This window comes from Nyctibius grandis, chromosome 4 (genome assembly GCF_013368605.1).
Source record: "Nyctibius grandis isolate bNycGra1 chromosome 4, bNycGra1.pri, whole genome shotgun sequence".
NCBI lineage: Eukaryota > Metazoa > Chordata > Aves > Nyctibiiformes > Nyctibiidae > Nyctibius > Nyctibius grandis.
Window position 1 is genome coordinate 33277833 of NC_090661.1, and position 17582 is coordinate 33295414.

Sequence of the window (17582 nt, forward strand, 5' to 3'; positions counted from 1 at the left end):
GCCACAGAAATGATCAGAGGGATGGAACACCTCTCCTATGAGGAAAGGCTGAGAGAGTTGGGGTTGTTCAGCCTGCAGAAGAGAGAAGGCTCTGGGGAGACCTTATTGTGACCTTTCAATACTTAAAGGGGGCTTATGAGAAAGATGGGGACAGACTTTTTAGTAAGGTCTGTTGCAACAGGACAAGGGGTAACAGTTTTAAACTAGCAGAGGGTAGATTTAGACCAGATATAAGGAAGAAATTTTTTACGATGAGTGTGGTGAAACACTGGAGCAGGTTGCCCAAAGAGGTGGTAGATGCCCCCATCCCTGAAAACATTCAAGGTCAGGCTAGATGGGGCTCTGAGCAATCTGATCTAGTTGAAGATGTCCCTGCTATGGCAGGGGGGTTGGACTAGATGACCTTTAAAGGTCCCTTCCAACCGAAACTATTCTTTGATTCTATTAATTCATTTGCACTCCAGATTCACAGATCCTGTACTGAGGAGCTACTCTGACCTCCAAATGAGGGCCACCTAGTTAATTGCATGCAGGAGAGCTGGGTCTGCTATTCCTGCTGGCAGCAGAGATGAGTCAAGGTGTGGAAAACTCAACCTCTAGAAGCCACAAACTTCTGCCTCCTTTATCACCCAATGTGCACCCTTCTGCCTGCAGCACAGTGCAGGTGTACCTCAGGCAGGGAGCAGAGAGCCACCCCCCTGTCAGTGTGTTGTCCTCAAGGGGATGCTGACTGCCTTAGCATGCAGTAAGGCCACAGCTCCTCTGCCTGGGCTGAGAGCCAGAAGACCCTCAGCTCAGTCCCAATGTGCTGAGAGAAAACATAATGTGGAATAAACAGTCATTTGTGCTTTTGTGGGAGGTGAAGATATAGGTTTGTGCTACAACACGTAACACAGAGCTGGTGGTGTTTTCTGAACAAAAGCTAGACACCTCCTGGTGCGCACAGGCAAGGCACCTTTGAAATAAAAAAAACCATTGAAATCAGTAAGCAGGCCCTCAGATACAGGATGGCAGAAAGCATCATTGCTTCCCAAAGCAGCCAGCCTTGGGTTTTCTGGCAAACACTCCACGCAAAGTACTTGCTGTTATACTTGTGGTTCCTGAGGTGGTGTTTTTTTAACCCTATTCAAGGGTTTTCAAGGTGTTTTCCAAACTAAGGAGAGCCACTTCTGCAGATCCCACTGTCCAATTTAATATCAGCTTTTGGAGGGTTGCCAAGTTATTTTGCCTGAAATGGCTTGCAAGGGCTGGCTGCTGAGAAGTCAGAAGGTCAGCATTCTGCATGTGGATTTTGTTAGTTATGCCAAAGATAAGGGGGAAAGAGGCAGGGGAGGAGGAAAAGTCTTCTGGCAGTATCACTTGGAAGCAGAGGCAGAAGCAAGCTCTTTGTAGTTCTTTTGACTTGCTTACCGAATGACTGCACCGCCAGGGAAGGGTGAAGGCCTCTCAGAGTACCTTATGTTGACCCCAGAAAGAGGAAGCATGGACAAAGAATTGCTTTTTTTAAAATATTCTTTTCCTATTTTTAATTAAGACTTCAGGACTCCAGAGATGACAACTACTGCTTGTCCCTTAGCTCCAAAACACGTTACCTTGGTAATGCAAGGAAATAAGCTCAGTTTGCCAGTTTACTCTTGCATATGCTCCTTAAAGTTTGCAGTACTTTCATCATTCAACTTCCATCTAAAGACAACAGTCTTAGCACCCCCCCTCTGCTGACCTACAAACAATCCAGCCTGTGACTACTATGCAAACAGGAAAACCTCCCTTTGGGACTGTAATTGCCTCCCATTCGATGTGCAGTGAATGAGTTGGCTCCTTATTAATTGCAAGAGATTTACATGCGACCAAGGGAAATGACATAGACATGAGAAAACTGGTCATATCTGCTTGATGGGAACGATGGATGGCCTCCTGTCACAGTTTAAATCTGGGCTGGCTATTAAACTGGTGGTAGACGCTCTCTATTAACCCTCCTCCCCCCTGCCCCAGAAGGGGAAGGGAAAGGGAAAAGGGAGAGAGATTTACGGGTTGGAAAATTAGAAGTTTTAATAAACTCTAATAATGAAAAAGAGTATAATAATAATAATAGAAATAATCAAATATATACAAAACCAAGATCGAGCTCCCCCGATGTTGGTCACATCACCACCGGCACTGCAGGGCAGGCTCCGGGAAGGCCCAGGCTGGGCCCAGCGACGGACGGGAACTGGATTCAGGGATGCACGGATCGGGATGGGGGGCAGCAGGAAAACGGACAGAGTCCTCTTCGGACACCGGCCATAGCAGAAGAGGCGAGAAGGGAGAAGAAGCGGCAAGACCCTCGTGATTCCCCCACTTTATACTGACGATGACGTGTATGGGATGGAACACCTCGTTGGTCAATTTTGGGTCACCTCTCCTGCCTGCTGCTCCCTGGAGGTGCGACCCTCCTGCGGCTCTTCACTCATAAGCAGTGAGGAATTTAGCAGTGACCTTGGTTTCTCTAGGAGTAAGTACAGCAAGAGCCTTTCTGCACAACACCCCTACTGGTGCCTCAGTGATAACTACAAACTTCGAGCGTTATCAGCCCTAGAAGCAGACGCTGTCTACAAAACATGCAGTTAGTTTCAGAAAGTGCAGTTACTTAGAAGAGACTTAGCTGAAAGTAAAAATCACTGAAAGGAAGATTGGTGTGTTTTAGGCCAAACCAGGACACCTCGTCTGCCACAGACCTGGTGCTGCATCCTCTGATGAATACCACCCCCCTATAGCCTAGGAAAAAGCATGTTTTACGACAGCAGCAGCTTCCCAGCATAGCTTGTTACTTGTCATCTCAGAGGATTAAAAGGTTTTGGACAACACCTAGAAGGAAGTATTTCAGGCTCTTACATAGTGAAGCCTGACCTGCAAAAGTAAAGTATGAAGGCTCCCAGGTGAAAGGGGATGAGGAGGTGTGAGGTGCAGTGCCTGCCTTCTGTCCCTGGTTTAGGGAGACTGTGCTATGAGATCCCACTTGGCTGGGGGTCCAATCTTCAGAGGTCACCTCTACTCTCCTGCTGAAGCTTCACAGCATTTTGAAGCAGCCTGGGCACATTCAGGCAGCTATCATCAAACCGCAAAGAAGCACTCTGGGGCATGTGTCAATTAAACCTGGAGGCTAATACACAGGAGAGAAGCATCCAAGGACCTCAGATCCCGACCAAAGACTGACACATGACTCTGGGAGCAGGAAAGTCCCCTTCTCTCTCCTCTGGCACTGCGTAGGTAGCAGAACACTATGTAGAAAAGAGCAGTTCTGTAAATCAAGATTCAACAAGAAACCACCACAAGACACTGGAGTGAAAGTTATCTATTTTATTACAAAACCAAATCAAACAGATGCCTTTCAGTCTAACAAACCATGCCATAGGCAGAAATGTGCTGGGGCAGGGTAAGTTCCATATAAACTCAGGCCATGGAAAGCGATGCCTTCACACAGATGAATCCCACCATAATGCAGTTCCCTCCAACACACTACATCCTTGGAGGATCAGCAAAAAAGGAAAAGATTTTTGCTTCTGGCAGGAAGCGCAGATGACTTGGCACTGTGGAGCCCTGGTTCTCTTCTCTGTCCCATCTGTTTTCAGCTGTCATTCAAAGCAGAGCTGGAGAGGCCAAGGAGGACTTGAAGGATGAGGCAAGACATGCCCAGGGTCTGCTTCCAGGCACAATGCTGACACTCTCCAAGCCCCAGCTTCAGTAGGATGCTACTGATGCAAGGCAGACCAGAACATGCTTACCACCACCAGGTAAGCACGTATTTGGCCTGGCAGCCAGGTGGACTGGCCAGTTATCTGGCAGTAAAAGCAACAAGGGAAGAGGGGAACTGAGGCACTGCTTTCTTCTGATGAGTACAGACTGTTTGGACAACTCATAGAATGGGGTGTATGAATCAAGACCAGTACCATCTGCATGATCTTCCAACACACAAACCCAGAATAAGCAACCCAACCCCTGTCCAGACGTTACACAGTCATGCTGGCTGGGTCTTGCATGTCAATGTACAAGTGTTGCCAGAAGCTGCTTAGGGGCCTGTGCAAATCCTGCAAGCCAGGATGCTGGGACTTGGACTTTTCCCGTGAAAGTAAGGGGGAGGCAATATAATGCTTGGACCGCAATCCATCCATAAAGTCAGCTCCATCATAGCAACATGAACTCCCACTAATACCAAAGCTAACATCTACAGCCACCCCTTGTTTGGCTTCCTTGAAGAACTGACACAATTTTAATTGCAAACTACATGTGAATGCAGGCCTTTTGGAGGGGAAGGACACAAGGATGAGAAAAAAGGAGGTCTGCAGAAAGATTATGTGACAGGCAGGAGCATTGACTGGCTGGTTTACTGACTTTTCCAGAAGAAAAGATGCAGTGACTTTCAGCAGCTCTGCATTCCCCTCGCAATCTTGTGGGGCATTGCCCAGTGGCTGGCTGACACAACTCCTATAGGCATCCAATTGGCTGCTTTTGCTGGATGCAACTATACATAAAAAAAAAACAAACGCCAAAACAAAACAAAAAAACCCCACTAACCCAGCAGCCAGAGCTTTTAATTCCTAAAACTAGCATATTAAAAAAGGAGAGGGCTTTTTTATACAGTTGGATTCATTCTTTACTCCTACAATAGGAGTAATGACAGGGACATTTCTAACTATACACTAAACCAAATCATTTCACAATGATGTGCCCTGGGTATTTAAAAAGAGAAGATGCAATCAAGAAGATGGAGCTTGCAGGCCAAGAAAGCACATACATTGTATGTGAGAAACCATGAAGATCCAGCAGCAGGATCTGCTCTTGCTACAGAGATGACTTATTTATATTATGGTGGTGTGATGTATACTTCAGAGATTACCAGGGGTGTTTTCAACCTTGCCAAATGCTTTAATTAGCTCCAATCTACTTCCCAGAGGAAGAGTTATTACTACTCTTAAAGTTATTTATAGAAAGATTTTGTGGTCTGTTTTCTTTATTTAAACTTTTCATTTTGTCAACAAGGTGCTAACTGCATCAGTATACTCCTGCTGCAATGTGTTTATCTCATGCTGTCATCAGGATGACATGCCACAGAGTGAAGATGCTGTGTTGCAACATCTGTTACAAGAGCAACAAAGCCTCAAGGGACAAGCCCAGTCTCTACAGTTATGCAATGCTAGTATAAGCAATTGTTGGTGTGATCTCATATTAGCATGGCATGTCAACATCTCCGACTACAGGTTCTTGGTCCAGGGACAAGTGGCACAAGGATCACCAGGTCTGAAGTGGGAGGCTTGTCAGCACGTTTCCTAAGAATGGGCAAGTACTGCTAGTGGTTGGAAATGCACAAAGCAAAACACTGTGTGTACCACCACACTCTGCCCAAACCTAGGATTGCTGGTATGGGTGTCCCTGCCCTACCACTGACTTTACAATTGTATGTGAGATTAAGTAAGAAACAACTCTGAAAAACCAGCTGGTAGTTGAAACAGCCCCTGTGGCCTCCAAAAGACTCAGCTCCTCAATCCAAGCCTTCACTGTTACTGTAATGTGCCACTGGAGTGTGACAGCACGGAAGGTACTGATAATGGCGAATCGGGTGAAGAGGATACTCTAAGCTAGGCTGGCACACCACTGCGCAGGAGAGGAGCTTGAGATTCACAACCACCAAAGACAAGACTAGTTTTTGCAGACAGAGCTTCACCAGTGAGCATGGCCCAAGCTGTAATGCTGAAACATAAATAAACCAGACTCTTGGGGACCAGCAGCATGATTGTGTCTTTCTGCACTGACAAATACGCTCTTTGCTCTTCAGCAAAGCAACAGGCAGGCTGACACTGCTTTTAGCAGGCTTCTCAATATTTTTATTGCTGTACAACACACAGATAAACACTTTGTCAGAGAGGAAGATGCAAGACTTCACTCTGCTGACTCTACTAGGCCTACGGCTCCCACAACCTTCCTACAGCGTTAGATTCCCGAGGCATGGCACATCTTTGCTAAGCATGTCTTCTGAGCCTGAACAGTAATGCATTTGCAATTCATTTCTGCCCAACTTGCAACAGGAGCGGAAACTACTTTTGTATGTCCTTAATACAACCCTTTCCTATCCCGACTTTTAGCAGCTTTGCAGTGCACCAATACTTAGGTAAAACCTGTGCTCTCTCAGAAGCCTACTTGCCCATGAGTTGCACATGGCTTTAGAGTAAGAAAAGAAGGGGGTTCAGCAGCTCCCAAGAAGCATTTGGTGTCTGGGGCACTGTGTGCACATCTGCAAGCACAAGTCATGCTGATATACTTGCTCCTTTGCATTTAATGGATTACAGTAATGCATTAATTTCTGCCACCAAACCATAATTCAGTTGCAAACCTTAACATCCCCATGCACAAAGTGTCCTTCTAACCCTAACAGCCTTCAAAAGCAAAGGGAGGAACAGAACAGTGACTCCAACCCCTGTACAAGACAACTGTACAATTTACACATATATTTATATACAGTATATAAAATTCTCTTTCTTTGAGTCCCAGTGAACTCAATTTTACGTCATCAGTAGCTGTTCCAATTTTAAAAAGTCATGATCCTGCTTCCCCCCACTCTCTAAAGTATTAGATAATGGCATTGAAAAGCAATTAAAAAAAACCCAAAACAATTATTAAAAAGTGCAAATGTTCTGGGTGCCACTTCTGCTACGTTGGGTGTTGCTGATGCTGCATGCTTGCTCACAAGCAGCAAGGTGTCTGTCCGTCTGTCGCTGAATCTTTCTTTCCTTTGGGTCGGTTCCTGCCTTCCCTTCCTGTCTTCTGCTGCTACACCAGGCGACCTACTGAAAGGGGCAGGTGGGCAAGGAGGAAAAAAAACAAAAAGCAAAACAGAAGCAGGGAAAGTTAGGAGAAAAGGCAAATTAAAACCAAAAGGGCACCTGACTGACAAAGACACAGTACAGCCTCTGCTGCAGCCATGGCCCTGGAAGGCTGAGATCCCAGAGTAACCTGTGAGGCTGAAAACAACCAGGGGCTAATGAGACAGCCTTGCTGAAAAAAAAGCGTTTGAATGAGTCACACAGAGCCCTAGGGACTGACGTATTTTTAAACATAAACCACCACTTTCCTCTCCCTCCGCCTCCTTGGAAATGTGCATGCAGTTTGGGCAAACAACTGGTCTGACATCTCTCCCCCTGCTCTTCTGCCTGCCACGGCTGATGCAGAAGCCCGCTGCTGCCAGGCTGCCCTGCCACCATCTCCCCCGTGAGCAGCAGCCAGCTGCCTGCTCCCCTAGCAGGCAAGCAGGCCTCGAAGGAAGCAGGCATGCAGGGCGAGGGCAAGCCACCTCTCCCCACCTCTGCAACAGCACAGTGCAGCTGTCTCCCTGCTCAATGGTTCTTAGCAACCTGCCTACACCAGGCACTCTGAAGCCTACCAAGCTACTGAAGCTGCAGCAGGGATACAGCGTACTTGGAGCTGGGGGTCCCAGGACCTGCTGAGCTATTGGTGTCCCAGTGGATGGTGCAAGGGTGCTCCTTGGCATTTCAGATAGATGCACACAACCCCATGCTCGTTTCTTCAGAAAGCTTTTGTTAAGCCTCTCATCAAAGATTCTTAAAGAATCAAAGTTCTTAGGGATCAGAGCGAGAGCTCTGTGGATTAATTACAGGTGAAACACAGTGAAGAGAAGGCAGAAGTATGGATTTGGTTTTCAGAAAGGAGAAAGGTTACCAGACAGGCCTCACTGGGATCGGTGCTCATCAACATGCCCTGCCGTGGGGTGTGAATATTGTAAAACGCAAGATTATTCTGGATAGTCAAACTTGAAACTGACTGCACAGCTCTGCAAAAGGCCCTCACAGTGCTCAATGACTACCTCTCAAAAACAGTGGATTGACTTCAACGTCTACACATGCAATGCAGTGCATGCATTGGGATGTCACTCTGAGTGACTAGGAAAGAGGTTGAAGCCACAGTACACAATTTTTGAATGCCTCTGCTCAGCTTTCAGCAGCAGACAAAAATCAAATACATGCTCAGAACTGAGGACACACCAGGAAACATCACTACATCAATGTATAAGGCTTAGCTGATCTTTATCTTAAGTTCTCTGTTCAGCCCATCTCATCAGGACCAGATAAGGCACCCAGAAAGGTAAGGAGGGTAGCAAGAGATAGGGGAAGACTTTTGTCATTAAGCAAATACATAGCCTAGGTCTTTTCAACATGGAAAGGAGTCTAACCAGACATATGTTGGAGGGCTATAGAACAACAAGTGCAGGAGAAAGATAGGCAGGGGAGAACTGCTCACTGTTTCTCACAATCCAAAATGAGAAGCACCCAAGTGAAACCATGAGGCAGCAGGTCTGAAAGCAAAACATATAGAAGTTGTTCTTCGTGCCTGATGAAAGGGTGCAATTCACTGCCACAAAATACAGAGAGCAGACCTTCACTGGACAGAGAAGAATCTTCATGGGAATCCATCCACATAGTAATGTAATGTAAATGCAACAAATCACTTATATCATTACTTGCTAGAAGCAGGGAGAATAGGGTAGAGGAGTGTTCTTCCCATAGCTGCCGTATCCTATCCTAATTCCTTAGCAATGTACTGTCTGCCCCAGCCAAAGACACAGTGCTGGACTTTGAGATGATGCAGTGGCGCTGCATGCTATTATATTCACACCTCTCATGAACACTTTGGTTTCCAGCTGTTTCTATATTGGTATTTGTGAATACAGGAGAGCAGGGGAGAATGAATTTTGGGACACATGGTTATCACAGAAAAATAAAGGAAACATTTTGACAAGATACTCACTGAAAGGGTTAAGGCCTTGTCTTTTTCCATTGGGGAAACTGCTCAGGCTACCTGTAAAATCCAAGAACCATGTTAAAGGCAATAAATGCTGTGGCATGACAAAGGAGCCTCCCCACTGCCTGCTGCCAGAGGGCAGGTTCAAAGGAGCTCCTCTGAGTGTGCACACAGCAAGTCCTGCCAGCACTCTAAGATCCACATGCAGAGTCAAACTAATATGCTTGAGATGAGAGATTTTAAATTCTTGGTGTTGTAGTATCTGAACGTTATGAAATCCACACCCCATGGTGTGGGTAAGAAGCAACAATTACAAGGTTAAACTAAACCATGGAAGAAGAAAGAAGAAGAAAGGAAGGATGTAAGTGGTGCCATGAAGTTTCCCAAAACAGTTTCTGCTAACAGCAAGCAAAATAATGTCATGTAGACTGGGGGCAGCCAGAAAAGTGAAGATGTAGGCAATACAGATAGCCCAAGTTTACTAAATCTTTAGGTTGGACCAAACAATCAAACAGCTGCCTGAACTCATACCTGGCAGAAGGGCAGGGACAGACAGCAGAGCTGTGCCTGCATCGTAAGATACACGCACACGCACCCTACACTAGATGGAGCTCATGACAAGGGCTCCCACCTCCACAACAAACCTATTTGTTCCTACCATGCGCTGGGTACAGACAGCTCAGGGATTACAGGAGCTCTCGAAAGCATGTTACTTTTCCTGCTACCTGCTTGGTCTGATTTCAGATGAGGGGTTAGCTGGAAACGGGAACTCCTGCTCCCAGCCAAAAGCAGTAAGCCTCTTGCCATCCTCCACTACGGCCCAGCTGAAGACTTATCTTTGATTTGTGCGTGCATCTGACTGGATGGCACAGCTTGCTTTGCACATGAAGTACTTTGCACACTTGCAGCTAAAGCAAACTTAGCTCTGTGCAAGAGCAAGATGAGCAGAAGCTCCGAGAGCTGGGCTGAGACTGGGGAAGCCCGGGGGAACGGGAGCCTGGGCTGCAGGGCAGAAGCGGAACCACTGGGAAGGAGAGGGGGAAGGAAAGGTGGCGGTGGCCAAGTTGGAAATGGGTTGCAAAGCACAACCCATTGGCTTTAGAGATTGTTATTAAGAGAAACTGTATAAACACGGTAAGTTACTTCAAGGCCCCTGAATGCCGGCGTCGTATCGGCCATCTGCCCTGGCGAGATCAGAGGCATCGTTGTTGTTCACTCATTTCTGCGCCCGTGTATAAAAAGCAGAGCTCCGTTGCCAAGAGGCAGATTCCCCCAGAGCTGATTAGGAGTCTAAATAAAAACCCAGAGCCTTTACGAGCCGCGGAGGCCGGGCGGCTCCCGGGGCCGGGCCCCGGAGGGCGCTGCTGGGCCGCGCACAGCCCGGCCCCGGCTGCCTGGGGAAGCCAGACGGCATCTGAAGCCCACGCTGTGCTCCCCGCGCAGCCGAGAGAACGGTGCGCGGCCGAGAGCACGGCGGGAGCTCCAGGCGAGCCGGGGTGCGCCAGGCTGGGCAGGGCACACCTCGCCAGCCTCCGTGCTTCCCTGGGACCGGCCCTGCACATCCGGCTGGGAAACGACCCTGAAGCTCACCACCTCTCACTCCCAGAGGCAGAGTATCGCCTTCCGCCGGCCGTCTTCAGCAGAAGCACAGGCCAGCCGCAGATACCTACAGAAGACGAAACCCCGCCAAAACAACACTGCACCGAGCACGAAGTTGACATGAAAGAGAGGAAGGAATGTGGCAGATAGTGACAGCGGGTTACACACACCTGGGAAGCCCTTGGGTACTATAGGGTAACATCTTATCATCCACAGTGTTCCAGAATGCAGAGTATTTGCTCAGCCTCACAAGTACGCTATTTGGGGTAACAATTCTAGCCACACTAGATTAGGCCAGGTGCCTTTCAAAAGGAAAAGCCCCAAGGAAACTCTGGCAGCTTTTTATAGGTAGAAATGATTCCTTGGACTTAGTGAGCAAAGCTCTCACCTTTGATGAGTGGGAACATGCTACCACGAGCCCCATCTTGTGTCCTCAACACAATACTGATATCCTGATTCATACCAACCACCAGTAACTTTCCTGAAGATTAAAAGCAACAAACTACAGCACCTCTACTGAGCTCCAAAGGGGGATATCTGAACAAGGCAAAAAAAATCAGGCACTGGACCAGTGGAGCTTGTTTACATTCTAATCTAATTGTAATTAGATGTACTCTGAATCTCCTTTTATTAACTCAGTCATTATCTGGTTACAGCTTTCTCATAGTCTCTCAGATTGTTGTCAGCTTTCTACCATCATCAATCCAGAGGCAGTGATATAGGACACCCTCATTCCCAGAAGCCTCCCAAGCACACAGAGAATCAGTCACTTCTGTGGATCTGCCCTCTCTGGAAGGAAACAGGAGACCTGGTTACCAAGGACATGGAGAAGACTGAGGTATTCAGTGGGGTTTTTGCCTCAGTCTTCACCAGCAAGTGCCACACTGCCCAAGCCACAGAAGGCAAAGGCAGGGACTGGGTGAATAAAGAACTGCCCGCTGTAGAAGATCAGGTTCGAGACCATCTAAGGAACCGTAAGGGGCACAAGTCCATGGGACCTGATGAGGTGCATCTGTGGTTCCTGAGGGAACTGGCGGATGAAGTTGCTAATCCATCATTTTTGAGAAGTCGTGGCAGTCTGGTGAAGTCCCCACTGACTGGAAAAGGGAAAACATAACTCCCATTTTCAAGAAAGGAAAAAAGGAAGACACGGGGAACTATAGACCAGTCAGTCTCACCTTTGTGCCTAGTAAGATCACAGAGCAGATCCTCCTGGAAACTATGCTAAGGCACATGGAAAATAAGGAGGATGTTGGTAACAGACAACATGGCTTCATTAAGGGCAAACCATGCCTGACAAATTTGGTGGCCTTCTACAATGGGGTTACAGCGTTGGTGGATAAGAGTGACTGATGTCATCTACCTGGACTTGTGCAAAGCCTTTGATGCTGTCCCACATGACATCCTTGTCCCTAAATTGGAGAGACGAGGACTTGATGGATGGACCACTCAGTGGATAAGGAATTGGCTGGATGGTCACACTCAAAGAGTTGCAGTCAATGGCTGCAGTGACAAATGGCATTCCTCAGGGGTCGGTATTGGGACTGGCACTGTTTAACATCTTTGTCGGCGACATGGACAGTGGGATTCAGCGCGCCCTCAGCAAGTTTGCCAATGACACCAAGCTGTGTGGTGCGGTTGACATGCTTGAGGGAAGGGACGCCATCCAGAGGGGCTTTGACAAGCTTGAGAGGTGGGCCCATGCAAACCGCATGAAGTTCAACAAGGACAACTGCAAGGTCCTGTACGTGGGTTGGGGCAATCCCAAGCACAAGTACAGGTTGGGTGGAGAACGGATTGAGAGCAGCCCTGAGGAGAAGGACTTGGGGGCGATGGTTGATAAGAAGCTCAACGTGAGCCGGCAATGTGCGCTTGCAGCCCAGAAGGCCAACCACATCCTGGGCTGCATCAAAAGAGAGAAGCGTGGCCAGCATGTTCAGGGAGGTGATTCTGACCCTCTACTCTGCTCTTGTGAGACCCCACCTCAAGTACTGCATCCAGCTCTGGAGTCCTCAGCACAGGAAAGACATGGACCTGTTGGAGCAGGTCCAGAGGAGGGCCACAGAAATTATCAGAGGGATGGAACACCGCTGCTATAAGGACAGGCTGAGAGAGTTGGGGTTGTTTAGCCTGGAGATGAAAAGGCTCTGGGGAGACCCTGTTGTGGCCTTTCAATACCTAAAGGGGGCTTATAAGAAAGATGGGGACAGACTTTTTAGTAAGGCCTGTTGTGACAGGACAAGGGGTAATGGTTTTAAACTAGCAGAGGGTAGATTCAGAATAGATATAAGGAAGAAATTTTTTACAATGAGGGTGGTGAAACACTGGAACAGGTTGCCCAAAGAGGTGGTAGATGCCCCATCCCTGGAAACATTCAAGGTCAGGCTGGACAGGGCTCTGAGCAACCTGATCTAGTTGAAGATGTCCCTGCTCATTGCAGGGGGATGGACTAGATGAGCTTTAAAGGTCCCTTCCAACCCAAACTATTCTATGATTCTATGATTATTTTTCCTTCTTTCTATAGTATTTGCTCAGCTCCCGTAGAAAGTGACAGACCATTTAATTACACACACATCCTCCCCTCACCCCCCTTTTTAATTAAGACATTTTGGTCCTGTTTCTGGACTGTGCTCTTGGTAGCTGGCTATTGGCACAGACAGTGGCTGGGTTCCACCCCAGAAGTCTTCATGGCCTGTGAAGCACACCCAACACCTACCATCTGACAAGCTCTTGGATAGCAAAGCGATCATGGGATCTGAACTGGCAGAAGGAAACTTCCCATCAGCTGGCAGAGGGACATTTCGTTGCTTAATCCCTTAGCTCCTCTTTGGGTATACACAAAATGCTGACTTTGTCTTCTGAATTTGGAAGAATATAGAGGTAAAACTCAACTCCAGCATTTTGCAGCCAGCACAACTTGTGTAAGACTTGCTCAGATCTACAGTCCTCCTCTCTGAGATCACCAGACTCCAATTAATCTTGGGTCCAGTAACTTTCCAGCAAAACTTTACTGTGCATGTCTATCTCCTCTCAAGGACCCTACCTTTTGACTAATGCACAGAGCTAAATTTGTTCGTTGATCACAGATGGTTCCCCCCTTAACTCAGGCTGTGCAGACTGCACTGATGAATGCTAACTTTTAACAGGCTGTAAATCAGTCTGTTTTCCTTCCACAATTCCTCAAACAGACAATCCTAGATCAAATGATGGCAAAGACTGTTTCTGCCGTACTCTGAGCTAAAAGCCCTCTCTGCCTGTTCTGCCCCAGTTTAAGAAACCATTTGCAGGCTTCTGCAAGCCCTCAAAGGCTGGCTCTTTGTGGCTACTCCATTCTGAGACCCAGAAATGGCATGGCATTTTTCCATCTGAGTCGCCCCTGATAGAAACACATCTGGGTTAAGCAGAGGGGCAAGAGCTGTGCAAAGTGGCCACCAGACCTAGCAGGCTTTCCAGCAACTTTCTGAGTCATCATAAGGATGGAAAAGCAGAAGGGTTGCTGGCAGACTGGATAGCTGTTTTCCTCACTGAAGAACCACTGGCTGGCAGCACCCACATAGTAGGTTACCACAGGCATCAAGAACCTGCTGAGGAGGGGAAGACAGACAGAACTACGCATCTCAGATTTGATCCTAAGCTGGAAAGAACTCAGATTCAGGTTTGTCCTTATGAATATCCCAGCTGAATCCTCCCACATAAATCATATTTATTTACACTATCTAGTGCTCAAGAGGCATATAACAGTGCTGATTTATCTATGCCCTGTGTGTCCTTCAAGCAACACTATTTCCATGTTTGGATGAAACTGGCCACAAAAAAAAAAAAACAAAACCAAAACACTGACAAAAATGCAGAAGCCTTACATTAGTTTTCCTCTGCATCTGAAACCCTACAAAATTTGTATTAAGTTTTATTTTCAAAATCATTACAAGTGTTCAGTTTGCCTAGCAGGACGCACACTCACCTGGAATGATGACCCACTTCATTTTAGTCCTTATGCTGCTGGATACCTAACCACGATTTGGAACATCTGTGGCAAGTTCATTTGTAATGAAGTATATCAAGGGGAAATGACGACTTTCCTTGCCTTCCTCCAACCCTTCCTCAACCAATCCAGACTAGAAAAACCTTTCCAACAAAGCTTTTGTTGAAACAGAAACATTTCCATGACAAGTTTTGGTTTCATCTGACTGGCAGTTTACAACTGAAAGTACGTCATCAAAAAGATTCCCAGCTACCTCTTGGCCTGGACCCACAGTGACCTCAGACCCAGCAGATGTTTGGAGGCCATGGTGCAGAGAAAGAAACAGATCAGGATAAGGGAAAGTTGGAGAAGGGGTAAGCTACTGTTTTTTTCTTAATTTATCTAAGTTCTTGTGAATAGAAAGCAGGGCAAATATGTCATCTACCACCTCACAAATTCATGACTTCTTAAAAAAGATCCAGCACAAACTTGCTTACTATACCTCTAGAGTACTCTTCCTCAGTTCTTTCCTACATGTTAGTACCTGCTCCCTGCACTGCCCTCTCTACTGCTTTTTAGCCCGCACCATCCTTTAGCCACCCTCGGTCCTCCTTCCACATAACTTAGCCATTTATCTTTGATCCTCAAGGCCTATCAGGCCTTTAGTAGGTATGTGGAGCTGTATAATAAAACAAGGTCAGAGCCCCTTTTTGCACACAATCCTGTCCTCATACAACGGAAGAAACCATGAAAGGTCACGGCTGTGTTCTCAGCAAATAGTTGGGCCATCAGGCACTCACAACAATGTCTCGCTGCTTTCTCTCCCTTCACACAGGTTCAAAGATTCACATTTTCTTCCTTCTCTCCTTTTTCTTTTTTCCCCTTCCACAAACTGAATTTTGAACAGTCAGTTGGCTAGGGCAGCAGATTCCAGAGAGTCTTATTCCAGGCCAAATAGCAATAAAACTCATTTGGCATATTCATCTTATTGGGAAGGTAATAAAATTAAGGAACAGGGTTGCTATTTTGGTATGTCATTCCTCAGTAAGGTACTGATGACTAAGAAAAAAACTTCCACTGAGCTAGGGAAGCTGAATGCTTCTCACAGCTGACAAGTAATGCAACAGGCTTATTATGATAACTAAGATGTTTGCAAATCATCTAGAAAAGGCAACTTCCCAACACCTAAATGCACCGACTCCCTTCCCACTCATGCTAATCCTGAGGAAAGAACTAAGGAAAGGTTAAGCCTGGTGAAAGAAAGCTACCCACCCTTCCCAACTGGCACAACGGTTATAACAAGAGCTGTCCGCACAGCCAAAACACCTGCACAGGAAATTAGTCCCCTGGAATCTCCATTTGCCTTCTCCTGCCAAGCAAGTCTACCCACAGTCAAGAATGACTGATAATTATTGAATTTGGGTCAAGCAGTTTCAATTCATAACATTTCTAAAAATATCAGTTTGGTCCAGGTCCCAACAGAAGATGAGGTGAAGATGAAAGAGGAAGAAAAGGAAGGAGGGTGGGTTAGTTGCTCAGGCACTAAATAGAAAGGAAAATACGTTATTCATACACCCTATTTCTACCCCAATCTTAAAGTGCAATTTAACTCTGAAAAAGGGCAACAGTACAGCCCTGAGCTTTCTTTCCGAGTTGTTCTCTCTGCATCATCCACTTTCCTGCATGCTGGATTTAGCAATGAAAATAAATATTATTTCTGTTAGTCAACAGGTTCTCTGGAGAAGGACTAGGTCTGTGTTGGCTCATACATCATCCAGCCTACATGGTTGAGACAACAGAATATTGTTAGCAGTGTATTACTCAGAAGGGACCTGGTCTGAACTACAGTTTCCAAGGACTTCTACAGTACAAGCAGGGTTCTGGGCAAGGCTCATCTTTTTTGCCCTGTTTCTGTACACTGCTCAGCACAAAGGTCTGTGATAAGAGATATAAGACAGAGCCATAACACAAATAACGAACTACATTTGCATGGCAGGGTATTAATCCCACTCATCTTCGCACACAAACTGCAGCACTTTTGAATCACCCAGGAGAAAACCAATTCCTGAGTTTACTGTAACCCATTTTCATGCAATGAGGAAGGAAAGACACTCACCTCCCTCCTTGCTGACTCCCAAGCACCCTTTCAGCTCCTGAAGTGAGATCGACTTGTCCTTGTTGAGGTCACAGTAGTCAGTGAAACGTCGGGCACATTTCTTGGGCTTGGCTTTCTTCTTTACATAACGCTTGAAAGGCTTCAGCTCCCGCTTGTTGATGTCATTGCTGCTGTTGTTGTCCAGCTGGCTGAAGTACCAGTGTACCACTCGCTCCTCCAGAGTGTGGTTGGGGTCTGGCTCAGAGAACCTGAAACAGAGGAAGCACAGGCCCCCGACAAGTAGGTGCTCTCACCAACGCTGTCAAGCACATGCTGAGGAGCCAGAGCTGCTTGCCGAGTCAGACACGCAATATGCCATATTTAAAGCAGGCAAAATACACAGGTCTTACAATCTCCTCCTTTTAGCTGGGCTCTTTTGAGAGAGATGAACTTTTTCTAAAAATGTCCTTCAGCATTAACGAAGTGGTGCCAAGATATTTCTGGAGACTGATACCCTCAGCAGCTCTGGTTCTCCTCACACCAGTTGCTGAAACTCTGCCTAGTCCCAGAAGGATCCCCTTTAGAGGGCAAGAGGCAATCCCCATGCTCCTTTCGACCCTTGGGCTCCCATCCAAGTTACCAGCAGGAGAGCTGTGAGTGTCAGCTGTCATGGTAGTTTCTGTGATAGCAACATCTAGACTTCAGAAAGGGAACAAATTCATTTAATGCAAGACACATTCGTTATTTGAAAATGTCCTTGGCAAGATGCAACATTCTTGCTGTATCTATTTATACGATCTGAACTCCTGTGCTGTATTTTCATCATATTTAATGCTTTTCACATGGTTGATTTATACACAAGAATTCCACAGCAGACAAGCACCACAAATCCATTAAAAGCAATACTACGGAACTGGCAACTTCAGTTTGCTGCATTTCTTACTCATTGTGATATTACACGTTTGACATTCTTTGGCTCACATTTTCTTTTCTGTGGACAACTACAAACAATGTCAGAGAGGAGGAGAAGAAGAGAAGGAAAAGCAACAGCTGAAGATGCACGAATAGAGAATGCTGCCATTCAACGTCAAGCCATCACTGAACAGGCACTGTTACGTCATACCATTTAACTGGTGTCTG

The 17582-nt window shown here is 46.6% G+C and overlaps 1 protein-coding gene across 5 annotated transcripts in view; it reads right to left on the reverse strand.

Moving 5' to 3' along the window:
- Nucleotides 1-3316: 3316 nt before the first annotated feature.
- SMOC1 (SPARC related modular calcium binding 1) overlaps nucleotides 3317-17582 on the reverse strand; it is a 144565-nt gene continuing 130299 nt past the window's right edge. For 2 of the 5 annotated variants that reach the window (XM_068399282.1, XM_068399280.1), the window contains exons 11-13: nucleotides 16464-16711; nucleotides 8794-8844; nucleotides 3317-6818 (exon numbers count right to left, since the gene is read on the reverse strand). In XM_068399282.1, the coding sequence (XP_068255383.1) occupies nucleotides 6802-6818; nucleotides 8794-8844; nucleotides 16464-16711 (316 nt within the window). In that variant the 3' untranslated portion in view covers nucleotides 3317-6801. The remainder of the gene's footprint in view (nucleotides 6819-8793; nucleotides 8845-16463; nucleotides 16712-17582) is intronic. The other 3 variants (XM_068399281.1, XM_068399284.1, XM_068399283.1) reach the window with 3 other exon arrangements.